Raw genomic sequence first — 27,791 nt, forward strand, 5'->3', positions numbered from 1 at the left:
TCCACAGCTCTCTGGGGTAGAGAATTTCAAAGATTCACGACTCTCTGAGAGAAGAAATTCCTCCTCATCTCCGTCTTAAATGGGTGACCCCTTATCCTGAAAATATGCCCCCTAGTTCGAGATTCCCCCATGAGGGGAAACATCCTCTCTGCATCTACCTTGTCAATCCCCCTCAGTATCTTATACGTTTCAATAGGATCACTTCTCATTCTTCTAAACTCCAATGAGTATAGGCCCAACCTGCTCAACCTCTCCTCATAAGACAACCCCTTCACACACACACCCACCTTCTCTCAGTGGGAAAAAGTGTAATTGAAATGACCCATCCTCAATTCAAGAGGAGGATGGGAATGGGGCGATTTGTGCACCTTTCATGCAGTCCCTCCTGCCATCTCACCCGTTAAAGCTCAGTGAAACTCCTGTGTGGCTTGTAGGCACAGAGCAAGCAGGCCAACCTTTCCAAAGGGTGGGGAAGCCAAGCCTGATTTGTGTTATGAATTGCTAGTTAAATTAACCTATTATTATGCAGATAGAGCTCAAAGTCCAGATTAGGTTTGTTTGAAATTTAATTTCTTTACATTTTCATGAGGCATTCAGAGCTTTTATGCTCTTCGTGATTATTTTGTTAAGAACTAACAGTACAGTTGTCTCATTTCCATATTTATAGATAAGAGTGGGTGCAAGTTCAAGACTCTATTTCCACGATATCAAAACTCCTTGTCTTCAAGATAGATATTTGCGTCAATATGCAGCGTGAGTTCTGTGTGGCATTACTGCTTTGTTCAGTTTTGCTATCTAAATCCTTCCATTTACCTATTTGTCTGTCTATCTCTGAATCTGTCTTTCCACCTATCTATGCACCTGTCCATCTATCTGTCTGTCTGTCTGTCTGTTTGTTTATCTCCTCTGTCTCCTCCACCTTCACCTCCAACAACAAGTGTGAGGAGTTCGTGGATTTTTTTGTCACTAAGGTCGAGACCATCTGTTCAGCTGATTCTGCTGCTTTCCCCTTTCCCCTTGCCCAAGCCAACCCTCCCCGCATCACGTCCATGAGACTCACTCCTTGCTCCCGAGCGCCCATTCCCACTAAAGTGCTGACCCCCAAGCTGGTTCCGTTCCCATATCCTCTCCATCACAAACACAGCCTACTTCCATCTCTGTAACATCGCCCGTCTCTGCCCCTCCTCAGATCTGCCGCGGAAGTCCTCGTCTATGCATTTGTCAGCTCCAGGTATAACTATTCCAATACGATAGCAAAATACTGCAGATGCTGGAAATCTGAAATAACAGCAGAAAATGCTGGAAAAACTCAGCAGGCCAGGCAACATCCGTGGAGAGAAAATAGAGTCAACATTTCGGGTCAAAACCCTTTGTCAAGACTATTCCAATAACTATTCCAATGCTCTCTTGGTCCGGCCTCCCATCCTCCATCCTCTGTTAACTTCATCTCATCCAAAACTCCTGCCCCGCACCATGATCCGCTCACCCATCACTCTGTCCCCATTGACCTGCATCGGCTCCCGGACCCCCAGTGCCTCAAATTTAAAATTCTTGTATTTAAACCACTTCAAGCCTTCATCCCCCCAATCTGTAACCACCTCCAGCCCTACGACCCCTACCGACCCCCGACCCCGTGCATCGCCCCCGCCCCACCCCTCCCCAGACTCTCTGTTCCTCTGACTCTGGCTAAAGCCCAACTCCCTGCTCCAGTGACTCAGATAGGCATTAAACGGCCCACGATACTATTTGAAGAGCTGCAGGGAGTTCTCCTGATCATCTGTTGAGCATTCCTTCCTCAACTGTTACCACCAAAAATTTAAAAAGTTGGACGAGTGATTGGCCACAATGCTGATTCAGAATGGCCATCACATTTGCCCCACATGACAACAAGTCATTTGAGTGCCTAGAAATTAGGCCGCGTAGCGCCTGTTTTTCAGGCGCTAACCGGACTGCTAAGGCCCCAAAATGGCGGGCAGGAAGTGCACTCCCCCACCAAATTAAGTAAGGACAAACAAAAAGTGTCCGTTGCCCACGCCTGAAGCTGGCGTTAGGCCTCTATATGCGAAGGGACCAACGCCTGCTTAAGATCCTCACTCTGACATTTGTTTGCCCTAAGGCAGCCCGCGCCATTGTGGGAAACCAAGTCCCAGGGATCGTCTGCCAACCGAGAAGGTAAGTGACGTAAGAAAACTACTAGGCACTTGGTCTAAGTGTTAAACAAAGCTTTAATCAACTGTTTTACAACATGGAGATCTAGTTGTGTCCTTCACTAGTTCCTGTTAAAGAATGTCCTGAGCAAGCTGGGCCCATGCCCAAGTATTTATACTCCCTGGACAGCACCACCAGCAGGCCGCCCATTATCATTTCATAAGTCATTTCCACATGAATGACAAGATTCATGTCAGTAAGTAACATACCTGAATGTGGGGCCAGGAGGGGCAGAGTGCTCCTCCCGACCCCACATTAAAAGACACTCCTGATTGACAACGCTCCTGTCTGCGGGTATGAGAGAGGTGATGGCAGAATCTCCCCGGATATGAGAGCAGTGTTCAAATCTTGGGATGAATCTACAATCTCATCAAGTGCATAATGCACACGTCGGAATCATAACGCAAACAAATGTAGCACTAAGCACTTGGAAGGCTGCTCACTACCTCCCCCAATGGTCGGAGTGGTTAGAGACCACCCACTGTAGTATTAAGCCATGAATACCAGTAAATCTCAGGTTTGATCCCCAGTCTATGTTGGGAGGGGGGGGAGCGGGGAGGGGGGGGGGTGGGAGTTGTGCTACAGTTGGCCTCAGCACCCTGGGTCACCCAAGTGAGCCCTGGCGGAAAGTCTGCCTTTCTGTGCGCGCGGGTGTGCATATGCTAAGGATAGGATCGGGCTCTTTGTGATGGCCCTCACAGCGGAATATCCTGCCAGCACTCATTGTCTAGCCTCACACACGAAGGACGCTCTCACTTGCTTGAGATACCAGAAGCTGCTGGTGCAGGCGGAACTGTATCCCAGTATCAGCCAGGTGTTGAGGAGGGGAGACTGCGGATGGGAAAAAAAAAGTTGTTTCTAACTTTAATGACTCGAGCCAGTCAGCCGGTGCCAAGAGGCCCAGTGACACATGGCTGGTCTGTCACTGAAGTGCTGGCATGTGCCACAAAACAAATTTATTTATTTCCAAACCCAATATATTACCCTGGAGACTGCAATAAAATTAATGCTCAGTAAAGAATTCTGATTTATTCTCATTATAATTTATTTAGTACTAGCTGTCCCAGTAGCTTAATTACTTTGAATCTGAAATTATAATTTAATTGGTTAGCCAGCTTCAGCAGCAACTCTTTTTTTTCTTAATCTGGCAGGTAGCCATAAGAGGCTATTTGACAACTTAATGCTTTCAGGTATTGCTGTGAATTTATGCACTGTGATCTGGGGTCTTTTATGTGACTTCAATTACTTTTCAGATAATCAATAAAGTAACGCACTTAATGTTGGAGTTCACAGCACAAGAATCTAAAGAATATCAGGAGCTTTGTTTTAACCCTGCCCTCCCCCCATTTCTCCAATCTCTCCTGAAGGCACTGACACGCTGGTCTGCAGATCCACAGGGCCCAGTGGGCCGTTGAAGCCTCACTCAAGTGGCTGTTCAATTCGGTTTTGTTTTGGTTCTCAGGCCCATGCTCACAATTGCTCGTTTATTGCCTGTCGCTAGTGTGATGAAATATGCCTTCATCAGACCTGCTTGTATTTCCATCAGACCTGCTTGTATTTCCATCAGACCTGCTTGTATTTTACCTGCTTGTATTGTGTGAACCACACCCTTTTGTTCCTATTGTGTGTATTGGCTACGCCCCTGTCTTTTGCCATATAAAGGTCTCAGGAGCTGTATGAGTCATTCCTACCAGACGCCCGATGTGGGAAGACCTGTAATGCTGCTATGTTCTTAGTGATTAAAAGCCTTAGTTGAATCCTTTAAATTCCTTGTCTTTGAGTTATTGAAGGCACATCAGCTAGAATCATAGAAATTTACAGCAGGGAAGGAGGCCATTTCGGCCCATGGTGTCCATGCCGGTCGACAAAGAGCTCTCCAGCCTAATCCCACTTACCAGCTCTTGGTCCGTAGCCCTGCAGGTAACGGCACTTCAAGTGCACATCCAAGTTCTTTTTGAATGTGGTGAGGGTTTCTGCCTCGACCACCCTTTCAGGCAGTGAGTTCCAGAACCCCACCACCCTCTGGGTGAAAAAATTTCCCCTCAAATCCCCTCTAAATTGCCAACCTTTTATTTTAAATCTGTGCCCCCTGGTTGTTGACCTCTCTGCCAAGGGAAACCGTTCTTTCCTATCCACTCTATCTAGGCTCTCTCTCTGGTGTTGCACCTTCTTTTTGCTTGTGCGCAAATTGGCTGCCGCGTTTCCCACATTACAAAAGCACTTCATTGGCTGTGAAGCGCTTTGAGACGTCCGCTGGTCGTGAAAGGCGCTATATAAATGCAAGTCTTTCTTTTCTTGTTTTCACTACTGAGTGGTCTGCTGGGCCACTTCAGAGGCCACGAAAGAGCCAACCACATAGTTTGGGGCTGGGTCCACGTGTATGCCAGGCTGGGCAGGGTTGGTGGGTGTGTCCTCCCTGAACCAGCGCAACGTTGGTGGGAATCCTAGGTAGTGTGATGCCCACATTAAACTCACTGTGGAGAAGGACGATGTAGGCATGGAAATCAGGCAGGGGGGATTGTGATATACTTGAACAAATTAGTATTGAGAGGGAGGAGGTACTAGCGGTTTTAGCGGACTTAAAAGTGGATAAATCCCCAGGCCAAGATGAGATGTATCCCAGGCTGCTGTGTGAGGCAAGGGAGGAGATTGCAGGGGCTCTGACACAAATTTTCAGAACCTCTCTGGCCACAGGGGAGGTGCCAGAGGACTGGAGGACAGCTAACGTAGTACAGGAAACTTTAACCGGCACCTAAATATCCAGAAATCTCTCTTAACCGGCAAAATTCAGGAGTAGGTTCAGGTAAGTTTTACCATATATTAGTGGCCGTGTAACTAGGGTTCCTGGATCTGTGGCCGTGTAACCGGGGTTCCTGGATCTGTGGCCGTGTAACCGGGGTTCCTGGATCTGTGGCCGTGTAACCGGGGTTCCTGCACCTGTGGCTGTGCAACAGGGACTCCTGGATCTGTAGTTGTGTAACCAGGACTCCTGCACAAGTGCCGTGTAACCGGGGCTCCTGCACCTGTGGCCGTGTACGGGGCTCTCATACCTTGGTAAGTATACCTCTCTGTAATAAGGGAAGGCATAAAAAGGGAAATTAGAGAAGCGTGCGATAAGAGCACAGCTGTCATCATGGGTGACTTTAATTTACATATTGATTGGACTACCCAAATTAGTAAAAATTCTGAGGAGGAGGAATTCCTGGAATGTTTTCGGGACGGTTATCTGGACCAATATGTCGAGGAGCCGACTCGAGATCAGGCCATTTTAGACTGGGTATTGTGCAATGAGAAGGGACTTATCAGCAATCTTCTTGTACGAGGCCCCTTGGGTCAGAGCGATCATAATATGATCGAGCTCTCAGTCGAGATGGAGAGTGAGGAAATTGAATCAGAGACTAAGGTCCAGAACTTAAATAAAGGGAATTACGAGGGTATGAGACGGGAATTGGGTAAGATTGATTGGGTGGTGTTTCTGGGGGGATTGACAGTGGATAGACAATGGCAAGCATTCAAAGATAGAATGGAAGAATTCCAGAACATGTTTATACCGGTTTGGCATAAAAATAAACCTAAAAAGGTGACTCAACCGTGGATAACGAGGGAAATTAGGGACAGCATAAAATCAAAAAAAAGGGCATATCAACTGGCAAAAAAAAGCACCAGACCAGAAGATTGGGGGCAGTACAGGATACAGCAAAAGAGGACAAAGGGATTAATCAGGAAGGGGAAAATAGAATACGAAAGTAAACTTGCAGCAAACATAAAGACAGACTGCAAAAGCTTTTATCGGTATATCAGGAGGAAAAGACTAGTAAAATCCCAAGTCGGTCCCTTGCAGTCCGATTCGGGAGAATATATAATGGAGAATAAGGAAATGGCAGACCAATTAAACTCATACTTTGGTTCTGTATTCACAAAGGAGGACACAAATAACCTCCCAGGAATATCGGCAAACATAGGGACTAATGAGAGGGAGGAGCTGACAGAAATTAGTATCTCTAGGGATATGGTGTTGGGTAAGTTGAGGGGACTGAAGGCTGACAAATCCCCAGGGCCTGATAAACTACATCCTAGGGTACTTAAGGAGGTGGCCCTGGAGATAGCAGATGCTCTAAGGATCATCTTCCGGAACTCCATTGACTCGGGAACAGTACCCGTGGATTGGAGGGTAGCTAATGTTACCCCAATATTTAAAAAGGGGGGTAGAGAGAAAGCAGGGAATTATAGACCAGTAAGCCTTACATCGGTTGTGGGCAAAATGCTAGAGTCCATTATTAAGGATAAAATAGCGGAGCACTTGACAAATGGGGAAAGGATCGGACAGAGTCAACATGGATTTACAAAGGGTAAATCGTGTTTGACTAATCTGCTGGAATTTTTTGAGGAGGTAACTGGTAGAATAGATGGGGGAGAGCCAGTGGATGTGGTGTACCTTGACTTCCAGAAAGCCTTCGATAAGGTTCCACACAAAAGATTATCATGCAAAATTAAGGCTCATGGGATTGGGGGCAAAGTATTAACGTGGATAGAGAACTGGCTGGCGGATAGAAAACAGAGAGTTGGAATAAACGGCTCGTTTTCGGAGTGGCAGGCAGTGACCAGCGGGGTGCCGCAAGGATCTGTCCTGGGACCCCAGCTGTTCACAATATATATAAATGATCTGGATCAGGGAATTGGATGCAATATTTCCAAATTCGCTGACGACACTAAACTAGGAGGAGGGGTGGGCTCTGATGAGGATGTCAGGAGGCTACAGTGTGATTTGGACAGGTTGGGGGAATGGGCGGATACGTGGCAGATGCACTATAATGTGGATAAATGCGAGGTTATCCACTTTGGGGGTAAAAACAGGAGGGTAGATTATTATCTAAATGGCAATAGATTGGGAGATGGGGAAGTGCAGAGGGACCTGGGTGTTCTTGTGCACCAGTCACTGAAGGAGAGCATGCAGGTGCAACAGGCGATTAAGAAGGCAAATGGTATGTTGGCCTTCATATCAAGGGGGTTCGAGTATAGGAATAGGGATACCTTACTACAGCTGTACAAGGTGCTGGTGAGACCGCATCTGGAGTATTGTGTACAGTTTTGGTCGCCCCATCTGCGGAAGGATGTTCTTGCCATGGAAAGAGTGCAACGGCGATTCACCAGGCTGATACCTGGAATGGCGGGAATGACCTACGAAGAGAGATTAAATAGTTTGGGCTTGTACTCACTGGAGTTTAGAAGATTGAGAGGGGATCTCATCGAAACATATAAAATTATGGCAGGCCTGGACAGGCTGAATTCAGAGAGAATGTTTCCAATGGCCGGGGAGCACAGAACCAGGGGCCACAGTCTAAAAATAGCGGGCAAATCATTTAAAACAGAGATGAGGAAGAATTTCTTCACTCAAAGAGTGGTGAGCCTATGGAATTCCCTGCCACAGAGGGCTGTGAAGGCTAATTCAATAAATATTTTCAAGAGAGAATTGGATATATTTCTGAAGGCTAAGGGGATTAAGGGTTACGGAGAAAAGGCGGGGACGGGGTACTGAACTGGTAAGATCAGCTATGATCTCAGACGAAGATCAGCCATGATCTCATTGAATGGCGGAGCAGGCTCGAAGGGCCGAATGGCCTACTCCTGTTCCTATCTCTATGTATCTATGTATCTAATCCGGACTTTTTGATCAACCGGCACCACGCCGGTCCTGTCGGAGCCAGATAAAAAAGTTTCCTGTACCATTATTCAAGAAGGGTAGTAGGGATAAACCAGGGAATTACAGGCCAGTAAGCCTAACATCAGTGGTAGGGAAATTATTGGAAAAAATTCTGAGGGACAGAATTAGTCTCCACTTGGAGAGGCAAGGATTAATCAAGAATAGTCAGCATGGCTTTGTCAGGGGGAGATCATGTCTAACCAATTTGATTGAAATTTGAGAGGGGGTGACTAGGTGTGTGGATGAGGGTAGTGCAGTTGATGTAGTCTACATGGACTTCAGTAAGGCTTTTGACAAAGTCCCGCATGGGAGACTAGTCAAGAAGGTAAGAGCCCATGGGATCGAGGGCAATTTGGCACATTGGATCCAAAATTGGCTTAGTGGCAGGAGACAGAGGGTGATGGTCAAAGGTTGTTTTTGTGACTGGAAGCCTGCGTGCTGTGATGTACCGCAGGGATCGGTGCTGGGTCCTTTGCTGTTTGTAGTGTACATGAATGATTTAGATATGAATGTAGGAGGTATGATCAGTAAGTTCGCAGATGACATGAAAATTGGTGGAGTGGTAAATAGCGAGGAGGGAAGCCTCAGGCTACAGGACGATATAGATGGGTTGGTTAAATGGGCAGAACAGTGGCAAATGGAATTTAACCCTGAAAAGTGTGAGGTGATGCATTTTGGGAGGATTAACAAGGCAAGGGAATACACAATGAATGGTAGGACCCTAGGAAGGACAGAGGATCAGAGGGATCTTGGTGTACATGTACATAGATCCCTGAAGGCAGCAGGACAGGTAGATAAGGTGGTTAAAAGGCATATGGGATACTTGCCTTCATTAGCCGAGGCATAGAATATAAGAGCAGGGAGGTTATGATGGAGCTGTACAAAACGCTAGTTAGGCCACAGCTGGAATACTGTGTGCAGTTCTGGTCGCCACACTATAGGAAGGATGTGATTGCATTGGAGAGGATGTTACCTGGGCTGGAGCGCTTCAGCTATGAAGAGAGACTGGACAGGCTGGGGTTGTTTTCCTTAGAGCAGAGAAGGCTGAGGGGGAACCTGATTGAGGTGTACAAAATTATGAGGGGCATAGATAGAAAGGAACTTTTCCTCTTAGTAGAGGGGTCAATAACCAGGGGGCATAGTTTCAAGATAAGGGGCAGGAGGTTTAGAAGGGATTTGAGGACAAACTTTTTCACCCAGAGGGTGGTTGGAATCTGGAACTCACTGCCTGAAAGGGTGGTAGAGGCAGGATCCCTCACAACATTCAAGAAGCATTTAGATGAGCACTTGAAATGCCATAGCATACAAGACTACGGACCAAGTGCTGGAAAATGGGATTAGAATAGACAGGGCTTGATGGTCGGCGCGGACACGATAGGCTGAAGGGCCTCTTTCTGTGCTGTATAACTCTATGACTATGACTCTATAGCTGATGTTCCGCATCCCGTAATCACTTGAATAAGTTCTGAACAAGCAAAAAAACAATTTGTTCACTCGTCACTGTAGTTCATTAAAATTCATTTTGACAGGGGAGCGGAATCAACAAACCAACAGTAAACATGGGCGAAGGGCCCATTCCTGCTTTCTAGTGACATTCTGCCACCCTTCACACTACTTTTTCAATAAAATTATTGCACGGTGGGGAGGGGGGGTGCCTCCGATCTATTGTCCAATGTTTTGAATTTAATCCAGGGACATTATCCATAAAATCGAAGGAAGAGAACCAACAGGAACATCACAGCAGATGTTGATTTCCTTAACAGGACTCATTTCAGAGTGGAAATGACACCCTGTTGTCAACTTAATCATCCCAACATCCACAAACATGAAGCGTTTAATGCAACTAATGTAATTTTAGACAAATTGCCTGTTTTTTTTTTTGCATGCAGAAGTGAAGTTAGAATAGTTGTGTTTATATTCACAGTAACAAGCTGCATCAACCATGCAGAAAAAAGCAGGCAACAAGGGGCAGATTTCATCTGCTCGCTCGAACCTAGAAACAGCTACTTGCGATATTAATGAGCCACTGCTTAAGACGTTTGTTTACCATTGCTCTGTTAACCCATTTAAAGTGAATGGGGTAATGTTTCTGTTAAAATAACAGATAGTAGACGAAACACCTTGGCCGGAATTTTCTGGGGAGTCAGCGGGCGGGATTGGTGGCGGGTCAGGTAGGAAATTTGATTTATTTTTTGACAGCGGGTCGGGACCCCGCTGTCAACCCACCGCAACGTGCCTTTCCCAATTACGGGATGCGGAACTTCAGTTACATGGAGAGACTAGAGAAGCTGGGATCGTTCTCCTTCGAGCAGAGGCGGTTAAAGGGAGATTTAATAGAGGTGTTCAAAATCATGAAGGGTTTTGATAGAGTAAATAAGGAGAAACTGTTTCCACTGGCAGGAGGGTTGGTAACCAGAGGACACAGATTGAAGATGATTGGCAAAAGAACCAGAGGCTAGATTTGGAGAATCTTTTTTATGCAGCGAGTCTGTCGGCGCTGAGCAGGCCCGACAGGCAGCGGCAGGCGACCCAATTCAACTTATTAACATCTAGTTGACCGATCATTAACAGGCTTTTTTAACTTACCTTTTCACTTTAACTTCATGGTCACGGGAACCATGCTGTTCGGGGACCACGGCTGTTAAGCTGAGGCAGGAGTTCAGTGGCCATTGCTCCAGCTGATTATTTGACAACTTCAAATGTAAAATAAAAGCTCCCACCTGACATATATCACGTTCCTCAGCCACAAGCTGTTTCTCAGTCCATTTCCAGCACAGATTCTGCAGGCTTTCCACTTTCCACTCTCCATCGACTCTCACCTCATTGGAAGAACTCTCTCACCATTGACAGAATACTTCTGTCATCTCTACTTCACCTGCCATCTATTCCATCAACATGGGTGCCCTTTATACTCTCTCACCTTGGTCCTCAGAATCCAACCACGATCAGCCCCAACACCAGCAGAACCAGCATCACCAGGCACACCAGCAGCACCAGCAACAACACCTCCGCAATCATCTGATGCTGCACAGGACAGAGGGCATCAGCAACCGAGTAAATTGCTGCCCGGGAGGCCAGGGATGGCCTCACCATGGCCAGATTTACTTCACTTGATGCTGTACACCCTGGCTGCCACATGATGCACCAGGTTAACACCACCCCACACCAACACCATAAAGCATCCCTACAATGACCAGGCCATTCCTTTCACACTCATCACCATTGCAGGGGGTACCGTTATGTCTCACCATTCATTGCAACTCACCAAGCCACTTCCAAAGGTCCAAAGGTGCACACAAATCTGTCCAAGAATGCAAGGTGTTGAAAATAAAGGTTTCAATGTTTGACAGCACATTAACAGAAACTTTACATGAACATTGGTTAAAACACCCAAGTGGCAACCCTTGTGTGTTGTTAGTTGGTATGATTGCGCTAGGATGAGGGTGAGTGTGAGGGGTGGCTAGTGAGATGGGGATGTGATAATGTAGCTAGATAGAGAGGGATTGGTGGAGGTGCAAGGTAAGTTGGTGTGAGTAAGGATGTGCAGGAGTAGGGTAGGGAAGGCAGAGTGATGGGGATGTGTTGAGAGGCACAGCAGGATGAGGTTGAGTGTGGCTTTGTACTAACGTTTTGTGATCTACTGTCATCATTGAAAGATTTGTGCCACTGCACCCAGGTCACCCTGACGATATCCCTGCTTGTGCCCTCCTGTGCAACATGCAACCAGGCTGTGCTGATCTCCTGGGGAGGTCTCTACCACCCGTGAGAAGGGAAGAAGACCTCCCGGTGTGCTGTGACTCCCTCCATAAGCAGATGGGGGAGTCCTGGGAGAACCTGGGTGCGGCCCTGCACCTCTGTGCAGTGATTGTCAGTGTTTGCAGCACCTCAATGCTGTAGAACACTGACAGCACAAATGTCAAAAGAAAGTTGGCCGTGATCCTTTTAAGGAAACCGGCTGATGAAAGCCTTTGGTGGACTGTGTGAAATGATGTCTATGTTTTACACAGCTTCGAAACATAACAGATTCTGCTTGAGGTTGCATTTCAAACTCTGGACTGACAATGGTATTGAGTTCTCGATGCCAGGATGATGTAGCTGTACTGTGCAGTAGTGGTGGACCCCAATAGTTGCTCTATTTCAATTTTTCTTCGACTCGTGGACCCCTACTATATTTAATGGTGGTGCCCCGCTGAGATAATTCACTCCCAGACAGTAAACAGGTTTCATTGTATAATACAAATCTGAGCAATTCACCTGAAGATGTCATCATCTGGAGATCCGCTGTATCGTTCTTCTGCAGTAAGATTCTCGTAAGGAATGTCTTGCAATTCTGGGAGGAAGAGTGTATGGACGACGGATTAGTGACGCATCAAAGCAGGAAAACAACAAGGCAAAAAAATTAACTAAAAAATGACTCTGTTATAAAGAAAGTTTTGCAATTAGGGCAGGGAAATGGGATTATAGTAAATAGCCCCAGTTGAAGAGCTAGTACCGGCACAGGCACGTAGGGCTGAATGGCCTCCTTTGTGTTTAATTTGTCTGATCCTATAGCACTTTATCATGTCTCTCAGAAACACCTTTGAGTGCTTCACATACAATGAATTGCTTGAAGTGCAGTGACCGTCGTTATGTAGACAAACATAGCAGCCATTTCTGCACCTTATGAATAACAAAGATCAGTTCATGTGTTTCTGGTGGTCTTGGTTGAGCGGGAAATGTTGGCCAATACACACGGAGCAAACCCTGCTATTCATCCATGAGATAATTAACAGAGCTTTCACGTTTTATTCAAAGGGCGGGTTTTATTTCGGCAGAGATGTGAAACAGGTTGCCGCTTCGTCATCGGCCATTTTAGGCTATTGCACAAAGTCAGACTCTGCCCCAATGACAGAGAGTCATTCTAAGACTCGTGGAACCAAAATTTTGCAAATGAAAGCCGTGCCACAGCATTCATCTGAAGGTCCTTATTCTGCATATCCTTTGTGTGCGGGGTAATGCATTTGTAAGCTATGCACCTCTTTTTGATCTGCAGTCCTTTGTGGTTTAACACGAAGAGCGCCAGTGTTCACAGCAGCAGCCTGTAGTTAGGCAGTCATGACCAAAATTTGTACAGCACTGCAGACGGAATCAATACTTAAAAAAGACCGGCTTATTTTCTAGTGAGTTTATAGCTGAGAAGCGAATGTGTGTGATAGTAGCTTTCGAATGCTTAATGCGTTATTACTTTGCCTCTTATTTAAACGGAGGTGCTAATCAATATAACATTTTTATTTGTGAATGTCACTGGCAAGGCCTGCATTCATAGAGTTAATGGGCTGGATTTTGCCGGCGCTCAGAGGGCGGGTTTGGAGGCGGGTCAATCTAGAACTAGGGGGCATAGTTTCAGAATAAGGGGGCACCCTTTTAAAATTGAGATGAGGAGGAATTTCTTCTCTCAGAGGGTCGTGAATCTTTGGAATTCTCTTCCCCAGAGAGCTGTGGAGGCTGGGTCATTGAATATATTTAAGGTGGAGATAGACACATTTTTGAACGATAAGGGAGTCAAGGGTTATGGGGAGCAGGCAGGGAAGTGGAGTTGAGGCCAAGATCAGATCAGCCATGATCTTATTGAATGGCGGAGCAGGCTCGAGGGGCCAAATGACCTACTCCTGCTCCTACGTCTTATGTTCTTATGTTCTTAAAATCGCTTTGATTGATGGCGGGTTGCGATCCCACCGTCAACCCACCTCCAAACAATTTTCCCAAGTGTCGGGTCCCCGATTTGCGCATGGACCCGACACCTAGTGGCGGGAAGAGGGTTAAAGGCAATTACCTGCCTGTTAACAGGTAGTTGCCAGTAGTTGACAGGCTATTTTTGAATTTTGCCACTTCTGCCTCGGGTTTTCCGACATCCGGACACCACGCCAAGTAAGTGTGGCATGTTGTGAGTCTGCTGTGATGTTTCTGGATTGATGACAGCTGCAGAAGTGGTTTGAAGGATCCAATGGTGCACATGGTGAGTCTCAGAGGTAAGAAAATGTTGGGAAATGCATTTTTAATAAATTTACACATTTCTTTAGGTTGCAAGTTTTGAAATCCATGTCCAGTGCCACCTCATTGGGAGAACCTCTCACCAGTGACAGATCGCTTCTGCCACCTCACCTGCAGCTGCCATCTATTCCAGCCTATGGAGGGAGTCATTGGCGAGCCTGGGTGCAAGAGGTCACCTTTGTGCAGTGATTGTCAGTGTTTGCAGCACCTCAATGCTGTCAAACACTGAGAAATCAACAGTCAAAAAAAAATTGTGCGTGGTCCCTTTAAGGAAACCGGCAGATGATGCGTCATCAAATGACGTCATCTGACCGGCTTCCTCTTAATTGGCCGGCAAGCCTGTGGGCCGGCTGCATCTGGGGGTGGGACTGGAAGCCGGAAACCACCTGACCCGCACCAAACCCACCTCCATTGATAAAATCACGGCCAGAGTCCTGACAGCACAGAAGGAGGCCATTCAGCCCATCGAGTCCATGCCAGCTCTCTGTAGAGCAATCCAGTCAGCCCCATTCCCCCGCCCATTCCCAGTCGCCCGGAGAAGATGGTGACCTTCCCCTTGAACTGCTGCCATCCCGTGTGTTGATGACACTCCCACAGTGGTGTTAGGTAGGGAATGCCAGTGTTTTGACCCAGCATTGATGAAGGAACGCTGATATATGTCCAAATGAGGACGGTACGTGACGTAGAAGTGATGGCATTCCCATGATATTGCTGCTCTCCTCCTCAGGGTAGAGGTCACGGGGCTGGGTTAATCGCTCTTAAAATAGCGAGGTAAAGCTCGACAAGCTCATTAATAGTCCTACTCTGATACGGCACACAGTGGTTTCTGGGCTTCTACTGCAAATTGTTTCACCTTGAGAGCATCACTCATGAAAATCAGCTCCCATTGGACTACAGCCATGTTATTGTTACCCTTGCATCTGAGAAACTGAAAGTGACAATAAACAGGCTGAATTCCAATAAATCCATAACTCATTTGCTCAGTTATTTTATACTTGAATCAAAATTGTGCTTTGATCAGGGTCTCTGTAAACTGCGGTTAAACTAGAAAACTTACAAACCATTTATCATTCCTTCAGCAATCCAATCTAATTAAGAACAGAAAGCACTTAACAAAACCACAAATCTTACAGAGAACTGATGCACTATCTAATCGTGCTCTTTGGTTTAATATCATGGGGACATCTGGCAGTGTTTGGCTGCATTCTATTGAACTGTTACAAACTGGATCATTTAGGATTGTCTGTTTTTGGATTGAGGTTTGGGTTATGAACTCCGGTCAATGGGATGGGTTTTGGTTTAGCGGAGCTCCATGCTTGGATCCATGGATTTTTCTAGAACTGTCTGCCGGCATTTTCTCTCTACACTTCCTTGACCAGTCCCACAGAACACAAATCACCACACGTTCTGGGCGAATGCTGACTTCAGATTACACTGTGGAGTGACTCTCTTCAGTCACCTGGTGTGAGAGGAGAATCAAAATGGCTGACCTCCTCGTGCGGGAAATTCAGTAACAAAAACACAATGCTATTTGACTCCGCCTTTACTCCCCCCCACACACAAATCCCATTGGTTTAGTGGGTAATTGCAACCAATGTTTCCTGTAATGTTTTTTGACGCTGCGCGGCCTCTTTAAGGGGCTGTGTGGGTCATTCAAAATACTGCACGGGACCCCTGGAAAGGGAACGTTGAATGGAACGTGTTTTTGTTGCTTAGCCAGACAGACCGAGAGGTTGCAATGCCCTAACCTTGGTACCATGCTGAGTTAGTTGATCTAATCTGCGGTAGCAATGGAGCTGTACAATTGGTCGCAGTGTCCTTGGGTTGTGGGGGGTGCAATCTAGCAGCAATTCCGCTCCTGATCCGGTGATCCCGGTTCAAAAGTGCGCTTGTGTATGTATATGTGTGTGTGTGTGTGTGTGTGTGTGTGTGTGTATATGTGTGTGTGTGTGTGTATATGTGTGTGTGTGTGTGTGTATATGTGTGTGTGTGTGTGTGTGTGTGTGTGTATATGTGTGCGTGTGTGTGTGTATGTATATGTGTGTGTGTGTGTGTATGTATATGTGTGTGTAAGTGTGTGTGTGTAAGTGTGTGTGTGTAAGTGTGTGTGTGTGTACGTGTGTGTGTGTACGTGTGTGTGTGTGTGTGTGTGTGTGTATATGTGTGTGTATATGTGTGTGTATGTGTGTGTATATATGTGTGTGTGTGTATATGTGTGTGTGTGTATATGTGTGTGTATGTGTGTGTGTAAAATGTGTGTCAAATCCAAGTGTAATCTTTAGGTGAAGAGGGGCTAGAGGGTGGGGGAGAACTGAGTCAGGATGTGCAGACGTAATTCAGTTGCCATTTTAAAGACATATATTCTTACTCCATTATAGATCCCTATATTCACATTTATAATGGATATGCCTATGTAAACCTGTCACGCTGTAATTACACCCTCCCGCCAGTGGTAGTACTGCAGGAAGTGTATGAAGATGTAAGATATTTACTGTATTACAGATTATTGATAAACCACGACCCATGGCACAGGACTCCACCACTGTTGGAAAGAGTAGGAGAAAAGGCAAGGTGAATCGATTAATAATCACGAGGTGATGCCAAGGGTAGGTTTGAAAAGCTTCTAGTTCACAGGAGGAAAAGGAAAGAGCTTCACAGGTTTGATCCAGGGAAAGAATGAGCAAGAATGTGGAGGTATCATGATAAGGTTTGATTTTAACAAAGTGTAGAGGAGGAAGAATACATTGGACAACATGTCTGGATCTTAGCAAGAATAGAAAAGCTCAGAGGAGCACTGACTATAGTCTGCGCGGAAATATCATTTTACTTTCACAGTTCAGAAGCCAGATGAGCAGCATCTCTATCTGTAGTGATGATGTCTTGTTGCTTCTGAGAATTCCACTGGTTTTTGGCACTCACTGGGTGGTAGGTTGTCGTATGGGTAATTTACAACCAACGCTCCTCCATGAAGGCTTCCAGAGAGGACAAACGGATGGCCCTGTAACCAATTCATCACAGCCTGAGTCTCATTCTGGATTACAGGACTGTGGGCCTTATTCAGCCCATCGGGAAAGTTCCTGTTCAAGTCCACTCCATTGGCATTATATCTGTAAAGTTGTTAACATGAGAGATCAGGAAAACACAGATGATTTTAAAATCATGATAACTTATGAAAGAAAGAAAGACTTGCATTTATATAGCACCTTTCACGACCACTGGACGTCTCAAAGCGCTTTACAGCCAATGAAGTACTATTTGAAGTGTAGTCACTGTTGTGATGTGGGAAACACAGCAGCCAATTTGCACACAGCAAGCTCCCACAAACAGCAATGTAATAATGACCAGATAATCTGTTTTAGTGATGTTGGTTGAGGGATAAATGTTGACCCTAGGACACCGGGGATAACTCCCCTGCTCTTCTTTGAAATAGTGGCCATGGGATCTTTTACGTCCACCTGAGAGAGCAGATGAGGCCTTAGTTTAACATCTCGTCTGAAAGACGGCACCTCTGACAGTGCAGCACTCCCTCAGTACTGCACTGTACTGGAGTGTCAGCCTAGCTTTATGAGCTCAAGTCTCTGGAGTGGGACTTGAACCCACAATCTTCTGACTCAGAGGTGAGAGTGCTACCCACTGAGCCACAGCGGACACTGATGGAAACACAAGCACGGATTAATTGCACCATCTGTTATTTTGTTGAGTATGTATTTTTCTAAGCAGCCCTGTTCCTGGGACTAGAGACAAGGTCACTGGCAAGGCTTGGAAGCTAAGCAGAGCCAGGCCTGGTTAGTACCTGGAGGGGTGACCATCAGGGAAGACCAGGTGCAGAAGGTCACGGAAGGAGCCCCGAGGAGGGGCGGTTGGTGAGAAGGTCACGGAAGGAGCCCCGAGGAGGGGGCGGTTGGTGAGAAGGTCACGGAAGGAGCCCCGAGGAGGGGGCGGTTGGTGAGAAGGTCACGGAAGGAGCCCCGAGGAGGGGGCGGTTGGTGAGAAGGTCACGGAAGGAGCCCCGAGGAGGGGGCGGTTGGTGAGAAGGTCACGGAAGGAGCCCCGAGGAGGGGCGGTTGGTGAGAAGGTCACGGAAGGAGCCCCGGGAGGGGTGGCTGGTGAGCAGGCCCAGGCGTTGGGCTGAAGATTGTCGGACAGGAGGAATGGTGGAAATGGAATGGTGGCACGCACAGACGCAGCGGCTTTGCTTCTCCCAGGACGGTGCTATTTACGTTTAATGTTATTTGCACTGGACTCATGGGAGCTTGCAAGATCACATTTCGTTGTTCATGTACTTGTGCATTGTACAATGACAATAAAGTTCAATTATTATGATGTACATTGGAAAGATGTCTAATAACCTGCATTTTCTCTCCATCAGGCCAAAAGCAAGGTTTATTACTAACTGTACACTCATAACTAGCAAGGGGTTCCTGATTTACTTCCGACTTGGAATTGCCAAGGTTTGTCAGTTACTGTGTACTAGTGATTGACAATGCTTGTTGCCCACTCTGTACTTATAATTGACAAGCCTTGTCCATACCATGCTCTTGTAAATGACAAGGCTCATTACTAACTTTGTGCCAGTAATTGACCAGGCTTCTATTTGCTGCATGCCTGCACGCGAGAGGGTTTCTAGCTTGCTGTATGCTGGTAATTGACATTATAGTACGATGTGTTCGCAATTGAGAAAACCCAATACATACCAGGGCTAATAATGTGGCACCACCACCAATAATATGGCACCTACACTTTCATTTTATTTTGATATTTAGGGAATCAAGGGATGTGGGGCTAGCACGGGAAGGTGGAGTTGAGGTAGAAGGTCAGCCATGATCTTACTGAATGGCGGAGCAGGCTCAAAAGGCCGAATGGCCTACTCCTGCTCCTATTTCTTAATCAGTCGAGCTTGGCTAATAACGTGAGGCCAGCTCATTTGCCTAATATCTGGCACTCTGGATCTGGAATTTAGGGTGGCAGCAACCAATGTAGGGCTGCTGCTTCGCCTGTTCAGTGCCCGCCAATTTTCCGGTATGGGGGAAAAGGGAACATTGGGGACGGGCCATGGGAAGCAGCGGGCAAGCAGGCGAGGGTGGCACAGGGGCAGGGGGTACCAGGAGGCACCGGGCTAGGGTTTTTGTCTTAAAATTGTAGCTTTATCCGTCTGCGGCCATAGCAAACAACCCGCTCATTTTAGCGTTTTTTTGGAGGTTACGAGCCTTGTGCATAGTTCGTGACCCCTTTGTGTTGCTGACTTTTTTGGGGTGCATTGGGGACCCTCGGGGACTTTGCAGAGGGCTGGCCTACGTGCCTGAAAATACAGGAAGCAGGTGTCCCGTGCACATTAGTCCATAACATCACATCCAAAAGACGGCACCTCCGACAGTGCAGCACTCCCTCGGTACTGCACTGGAGTGTCAGCCTGGATTATGTGCCCAAGTCTCTGGAGTGGGTCTGGAACCCGCAACCTTCAGATGCGAGAGTGGTCCCAACTGAGCTATGGCTGACATCTAACGGATAGCCTACTTATTTTCTCTCCCCTCCCCCCCCCCCCCCGCCACCGTCTCACTTTATTTCAAGAAACCAGATGTTACGAAGCAACAGGTTACAAATTGAAACAGGAAAGCTGGCACATCAGCTAACAATTAACAAATAAAAATCAGGACTCTTTACACTGCTTCAAAACAAAGTCAACATATTTGTGGCTTTTTCCCCCCATTACTCATCTGATAGAACTTCTAAATACACAAGGGCTGATGTGCACAGCTGGCACAGAGCCTCGCCCCCCTGGGGTCGCGGTGGGGGGGGGAGCGAGGGGCTCCCCGATCGCCTGTCCATTAATATCGATGGACAGAAAACCATGAGCAATGTGCCCTTGGTTTCCCAATAGGCCTGGGATTTCCTGTAATGTGTGCCATTGGGTGCCCACTGCCAGTGCAAACTTGGAATCTTTGACTAGTAATCCAGAGGCCTGGACTAGTAATCCGGAGGCCTGGACTAGTAACCCGGAGGCCTGGACTAGTAATCCGGTGGCCTGGACTAGTAATCCGGTGGCCTGGACTAGTAATCCGGAGGCCTGGACTAGTAATCCGGAGGCCTGGACTAGTAATCCGGAGGCCTGGACTAGTAATCCGGAGGCCTGGACTAGTAATCCGGAGGCCTGCACTAGTAATCCAGAGGCCTGGACTAGTAATCCAGAGGCCTGCACTAGTAATCCAGAGGCCTGCACTAGTAATCCAGAGGCCTGCACTAGTAATCCAGTTGAACGTGAGTTCAAATCCCACCATGGCAGTTTGAGAATATGAATTCAGTTTAAGAAAATATGGAAATAAAGAGCCGGTATCGGTGACCATGAAGCTGTCGGATTGTTATAAAAAGCCAATTGGCTCGCTAATGTCCTTTAGGGAAGGAAACCTGCCATCCCAGCCTGTCCTACAGCGTGACTCCAGTCCTAGTTCAAGTAGAAGGTTCCCCAACACCTTCTCTGGGGAACTAGGGATGGGCAACAATTGCTGGGCTTGCCACGTCCTGAGAACGATTTTTTTTTTTGAAATCCCGTTGGCCGAACCGAGCAGACGCCACGTGGCCGCACAGCCCCGAGCCACGAATCTACCACCACAGGGCCAACAAATCCTGCGATCACACACCAGCAAGATTCACAACTCTTGTGTGAGCTCCACTGGGATCCTAAGCCAGCACCTATTACATCCACTGCACATATACAATGGGAGAACGGGAAGTTCTGAAGAGGGGAGAGGCAGGACGTGAAACACTTTTCTTAATCACCACAGAAATCAGAGTAAAGCTCTTCACAGCAGCTTTGCAATCCAATACTAGGGGAGAAGGCTGTGCAAACCGAAGCTCAGAGTTGAAGCAAAAAAGGTAGTAATAACATGAAACATACATTTATTATACTTATTTAGTAATTATATGAAAGAATTGTGCAACTTCTGCAAATGGTGCATTCTTCCAATACCAGCATATTGAAGTATGAATAATGATCTAGCTAATCAAATCCAACCACAATCAGGAGGTGCACTGGCTGTGACCCCTAGCACAGCCTTGTTATTCAGAGATTATTCATTTGCTTTCCTTACTTGTTCAGATAGTGCTCTGAAATTACCAGTGATGTCTGGGTCAGGCTGGGGGTGGTGAGGGGGTGAGGGGGAGCAGCTGCCCGATGCCTTACAGGGGGGTGTGCAATCTGCATCCATCCCACAAGCTCTCGCTCCGACAGCATTTGCTATCTGCTTTCGTTTACACAACAATCTGCCTCAGTTCTCTTTTCTGTGTATATATTAAACCAATGCAGTATTTGATGGTAAACACACTTTACAAGACTGCAAGCATCAGAATCTTCAGAGAGGGGATATTAGGAGTAAACAGAAAAAAATCTAGTTGAGATTAGGTTCTCTTCAGTCTTCAACCGGAGTCTAAACTGAAACATACAAGATTCTGAGGGGGATTGACAGGGTAGATGCTGAGAGGATGTTTCCCCTGGCTAGAGAGTCTAGAACACGGGGTCATAGTCTCAGGATAAGGGGTCGGCCATTTAAGACCGAGATGAGGAGGAATTTCTTCACTCAGAGGGTTGTGAATCTTTGGAATTTTCTGCCCCAGAGGGCTGTGGAGGCTGAGTCTTTGAGTATATTCAAGGCAGAGATCGATAGATTTTTGGACTCTAAGGGAATCAAGGGATATGGAGATCGGGCGGGAAAGTGGAGTTGAGGTCGATGATCAGCCATGATCTTATTGAATGGTGGAGCAGGCTCGAGGGGCCGAATGGCCTTCTCCTGCTCCTATTTCTTATGTTCTTATATAATCATAGCGACAAATCTGAACTAACTACACAAGTCACACCTTAGGTAGCAACTGACTGACATAATAAAACTCACTACGCACTTGGTTTAAGTATAAAGCAAGGCTTTAATCAACTTGTTTCAAAACATGGAGGTCTAGTTATCTTTCACTAGTTCCTGTTTACACAATGTCCTGGGCCCACGCCCGAGTATTTATACTCCTTGGACGGCGCCACCAGCTGGCCGTCCAATGTTATTTCATGAGTCTTTCTTCATGGATCATAAGATTCATAACACTGACCAAACTGTTCATCACTTGTCCCTTTCTGCTCTGATTTAAGTCACCTCTCTGTCTAATTCTGCCTGCAGACCCGTAACCCCAGATGGACTATTTTACCTTCCTTTGAGGCCCATCTCATCCCCCTCCTCGGAGATTTGGTTTCCGTCGGGGTTCATTGAAACCATGATGTGCACCCGTGTGTTCTTCAGGTAAAGGGTGAGGTCAGGATCATTTCCATAGGAAGCCACCAGGTGAAAAATGAGATGGATCAATAGCTCACGGCCCACAACCTTAACAAAGGCATACAGATGTTAGAGAGATGTTAACAGTGTGACGTAAACTTTGCAGCACTTCCTCCTAGAGCAGTCTTTGTTTTTATGCAAGTGTTACAACATGGAGAATGAAAACCTGAGCTCATCCCAAACTTTGTTGCCCGTGTCCTAACTCGCACCAAGTCCCGTTCGCCCATCACCCCATGTGCTCACTGCCCCGTGTCCTAACTCGCACCAAGTCCCGTTCGCCTATCACCCCTGTGCTCGCTGCCCCGTGTCCTAACTCGCACCAAGTCCCGTTCGCCCATCACCTCTGTGCTCGCTGACCCGTGTCCTAACTCGCACCAAGTCCCATTCGCCCATCACCCCTGTGCTCGCTGACCCGTGTCCTAACTCGCACCAAGTCTCATTCGTCCATCACCCCTGTGCTCGCTGACCCGTGTCCTAACTCGCACCAAGTCCCGTTCGCCCATCACCCCTGTGCTCGCTGACCTGTGTCCTAACTCGCACCAAGTCCCGTTCGCCCATCACCCCTGTGCTCGCTGACCCGTGTCCTAACTCGCACCAAGTCCCATTCGCCCATCACCCCTGTGCTCGCTGACCCGTGTCCTAACTCGCACCAAGTCCCGTTCGCCCATCACCCCTGTGCTCGCTGACCTGTGTCCTAACTCGCACCAAGTCCTGTTCGCCCATCACCCCTGTGCTCGCTGACCCGTGTCCTAACTCACACCAAGTCCTGTTCGCCCATCACCCCTGTGCTCGCTGACCCACATTGGCTCCTGGTCTGGCGACGCCCTCGTTTTCAAAATTCTCATCCTTGTTTTCAAATCTCTTTCCTAGTTTAACTACCTCGCAACTTCCCGGTTTAAGCATTTTGCCAGGACATTAGCCGCCTCCTTGTTCACATGCAGCCCATCCTTGTGAAATAGCTCCCATCTGTCCCAGAACTGGTGCCAATGCTCACCCAAGTGCAAACCCTCTTCCTGACCCCACTCCTTTAGCCATGCATTGATTTCCCTGATGCTCCTGTCCTTCCTTATTCTAGGGCACAGCTGGGGGAGTAAACCTAAGATTAACACCCGTGAAGTCCTGCTCCAAAATTTGTTTCCTAATCTCCTACATTCATCCTGTAGGACTTCAGGCTTTTCTTTACCTACATCATTGGCTCCCACATGGATAACGATGATTGCTTGCTCTCCCTCCCCTTGAAAAATCTTTTCCAGTCGATGCGATATGTCCCTTACCCTAACATCTGGGAAACAGCAAAGCATCCAGGACTGTCAGTCAGGACTGCAAAAGATCATGTCGGCCCCCTCTAACTATTGAATCCCCCATCACTACTGCATTTCTAGCTGTGTTGCTAATCTCCACGCCTCCCTTGCCCCCTCCCCCATCTCCCTCCCCCCCCCGCCCCAAGCCATCTCTTGCTTGTTGGTCCCATAAATATTTATTTGATGGTCTTGCCCAAAGTCAGAGCATGGCAACCTCGCCACAACCTCACCCGCACCCAACAGGTTTCTCTCGTGAAATGACAGCAGCTAAAACAAGTAGGTCAGCAATGATCTTAGGCATGACATTTCTGATTTCTTAATTTGCTGTAGAAAATACAGAATGATAAGACAGAAGCTGAATATCCAATCACACTGTATATATAATTCACTGCGACATTAAGAAAAAGAAAAATTATTCAGATATTTTCTGTAAGAATAGCTTAAAAGCAAAACGCTCGCCAAAAATGATCCAGGACAAAGCAGCTCACTTGATTGGCACCCCATCCACCACCTTAAACATTCACCCCCTCCACCACCAGCGTACCGTGGCTGCAGTGTGTACCACCTAAAATATGGACTGCAGGAACTCACCAAGGCTTCTTCAAGAACACCTCCCAAACCTGTGACCTCTTCCACCTAGAAGGACAAGGGCAGCAGGCGCATGGGAACACCACCACCCCCAAGTTCCCCTCCAAGTCACACACCATCCTGACTTGAAAATATATCGTCAATCCTTCATCGTCGCTGGGTCAAAATCCTGGAACTCCCTCCCTAACAGCACTGTGGGAGCACCTTCACCACACGGACTGCAGCGGTTCAAGAAGGCGGCTCACCGCCACCTTCTCAAGGGCAATTAATGTTGGCCATATTTGACCCCGAAATGAGCTTCCAACCACATATCTGTGGAATAACTAAGACCGCCTATTTCCATCTCCGTAACATCGGCCGTCTCATCCCTTGCCTCAGCTCATCCGCTGCTGAAGCCTTTGTTACCTCTAGACTTGACTATTCCAACGCACTCCTGGCTGGCCTCCCACATTCTACCCTATGTAAACTTGAGGTCATCCAAAACTTGGCTGCCTGTGTCCTAACTCACACCAAGTCCCGTTCGCCCATCTCCCCTGTGCTCGCTGACCTATATTGGCTCCCGGTTAAGCAAAGCCTCGATTTCAAAATTCTCATCCTTGTTTTCAAATCTCTCCATGGCCTCGCCCCTCCCTATCTCTGTAATCTCCTTCAGCCCCACAAACCCCCCTCCCCCCGCCCAGAGATATCTGCGCTCCTCTAATTCTGCCCTGTTGAGCATCCCCTGATTATAATCGCTCAACCACCATTGGTGGCCGGGCCTTCTGTTGCCTAGGCCCTAGGCTCTGGAATTCCCTGCTTAAACCTGTCCGCCTCGCTTACATCTCTTTCCTCCTTTAAGACGCTCCTTAAAACCTACCTCTTTGATCAAGCTTTTGGTCATCTGCCCTAATTTCTCCTTATGTGTACTGGTGTAAAATTTTTGTCTTTTAATACTCCTGTGAAGCGTCTTGGGACGTTTTACTACGTTAAAGGCGCTATATAAATATGTTGTTGTTGTTATGTAGGCGAACACAGCAACAAAATATGGGCCAGCAATGTGTTTTCCCCTAGACGTGGTGAACCACTTGTGTTGCTGTGAAATGCACACTGCAGCTTGTGTCAGCTTGGCTCAGTGGGTACCACTCTTGCCTCTCGGTCAAACTGTTGTGGGTTAAAGCGCCACCCCAGGGTTTGAGCAGGATTGTCAGAGGTGGGACTCTTCACACTGAAACGTTAAACTCAGGCTCTATTATCTGCCTGTTCCAGTGTTTCACAAGGATGTTAGGGACCCAATGGCACTATATAAGCAGAGCAGAGTGTTCGCCTGGCTAACATTTCTCTCTCACCCAACACCAACAATTAACAGGCCATACATCTCATTGCTGTTTGTGCACTGAGGGAGTGCTGCACTGTCGGAGGTGCCATCTTCGGATGAGACGTTAAACCGAGGCCCCGTCTGCTCTCTCGGGTGGATGTAAAAGAACCCATGGCACTAATTCAAAGAAGAGCTGGGGAGTTATCCACGGTGTCCTAGGGCCAATATTTATCCCTCAATCAACGTCACTAAAACAGATTATCTGGTCATTATCACATTGCTGTTTGTGGGAGCTTGCTGTGCGCAAATTAGCTGCTGTGTTTCCTACATTACAACAGTGATGACACTTCAAAAGTACTTCATTGGCTATAAAGCACTTTGAGACGTCCAGTGGTCGTGAAAGGCGCTATAGAAATGCAAGTCTTTCTTTCTTTCTTCTTCTTGTGCGCAAAACGGCTGATGGTTTTGTTTACATAACAAGTCGCTGTACTTCAAAGTAAGTCGTTTGTAGGTGAAGCACTTTGAGATGTTTCTGAGAGACACGATATGTTGCTGCATAAATGTGGGTCTTTCTTTAAAATAAAACAGGAACACTTCAGGTAGAAGAACCTCTCATGTCAAGTTCATCGCTCAGAGGCTCTTCCAGCTGAAGACCATCCTGACCTGCAAACTGGTGAAACCTCGGCACAAACCACTCTTGCCGAAGTCTGAAGTTTGCACCCAGCTTCACCCTCTGGGCCTCCCTTTCATTTCAAGAGCTCACTATTCACATCTACAAAGGCTATTAAATAGGCAGTTTCCCTTCAAGTGGTAAGTAAAGTAAAACGAGAGTTGGCTGGATCGCTGCTGTTTGATGTGAAATCTCATAGATGTACACAATAGCGTTAGCACTTCAAACACTGCTGTCCCTGCTCTTTATCATCAGAACATTTTCTAATTATTCACCTCATTTCCATGAATGTTGCCAATGTATTTAAATTCTGGTCTCCCAATCTCATGCTCAGTGGAGTTTCTTCCAATGGCCATCACCCACAGATCTCTCCCTGTAAGATGCACAATATTTTAAAGAATCAGTACACATATTATTTATATTTTCATCCAGGTTACTGTTACTTCAAGTAAGACCAAGGCCAAGTAAGCTCCGATGGATGGGTCACATTGTCCGCATGCCCGATACGAGACTCCCAAAACAAGCGCTCTACTCGGAGCTCCGGCATAGCAAGAAAGCCCCAGGTGGGCAGAGGACACCCTCAAAGCCTCCTTGAAGGGCAACATCCCCACCGACACCTGGGAACCCCTGGCCCAAGACCGCACAAAGTGGAGGAGAAGCATCCGGGAAGGCACCGAACACCTCGAGTCTCTTCGCCGGGAGCAAGCGGAAGCCAAGCGCAGGCAGCGCAAGGAGCGCACGTCAACCCAAGCACCCCACCCACCCGCCCCTTCAACCACCGTCTGCCCCACCTGTGACAGAGACTGTAGGTCCTGCATTGGACTCATCAGTCACCTGCAAACTCATTTTTAATGTGGAAGCAAGTCATCCTCGGTTCCGAGGGACTGCCTAAGAAGAAGAAGAAAAAGAAGACCAAGTGAATATGAATGAACACAAAGCGAATTATTTCAATTGTTGCCTCTGCCGACCCAATCAGCTCTCTTCCTTTGATTCATGCTCGGATGCCATTCCAGGGGCACCGGGTCCTGCTCCAGGGTGCCAGGTGCCTCCTGGTACCGCGTCAAATGGTGATTGTTCATGGTGAGCCTAGGCAGTAATTAAGGGGAGGCTATCTGAGCTTTGAGGATACCACAGACATGCCCAATCTTGTTCTCACCCAATGTCCACACACCTGCACTGCCAGAGTGGGAACTGTGCTTTGATGGTTTCTCCTTGACATTTTGCCAAAAGAGCGGGGAAGCCAATTCCAGGGCCAGCAATCAAAAAGGCAAATGGAATGCTGAACCATACAAGTCCGAGGAAGTCACTCTCAACCTGTACAGTGCACCTTGAGTACTGTACCCAGTTTTGATCAATGAGACACAAGGGAAACATTAAAAACCCTGGAGATGGTTCAGAGAAGAGCCATGAGACTGATCAGTAGAGTCAGAGGACCGAGTTATGGGGAAAGAGTGAAGAGACCTGGGCATTTCATTTGTGCCGCCTTGGAAAGATGTGACGGCAAGGCAACCTTACAGAGCTATATCTGATAGAAGATGGCAGAGAAAAGGGAGATCAAGAATACAAATTCAAAGCAAACCGTGACAGTAGGACAAGGGGACACAGATTTAAATCGCTAAGAGGCAAATTCAGGAGGTTCTTCACAGAAAATGATCAGCACATGGAATGGATTTCTGGTGGGAGGCGGCAA

General features: G+C 47.2%; 1 protein-coding gene across 1 annotated transcript in view; it reads right to left on the reverse strand.

Annotated features, from left to right (window-relative positions):
• Positions 1-27,791, reverse strand: part of LOC147102416 (carboxypeptidase D-like) — a 256,138-nt gene that overhangs the window by 164,448 nt on the left and 63,899 nt on the right. The window contains exons 10-13 of the mRNA XM_085964833.1: positions 26,377-26,474; positions 22,124-22,296; positions 16,859-17,046; positions 12,164-12,239 (exon numbers count right to left, since the gene is read on the reverse strand). Coding sequence (XP_085820959.1) covers positions 12,164-12,239; positions 16,859-17,046; positions 22,124-22,296; positions 26,377-26,474 — 535 coding nt within the window. The remainder of the gene's footprint in view (positions 1-12,163; positions 12,240-16,858; positions 17,047-22,123; positions 22,297-26,376; positions 26,475-27,791) is intronic.

This window comes from Somniosus microcephalus, chromosome 22, assembly GCF_052327205.1.
Source record: "Somniosus microcephalus isolate GS21.2 chromosome 22, FLI_Smic_1.0, whole genome shotgun sequence".
Lineage (NCBI taxonomy): Eukaryota > Metazoa > Chordata > Chondrichthyes > Squaliformes > Somniosidae > Somniosus > Somniosus microcephalus.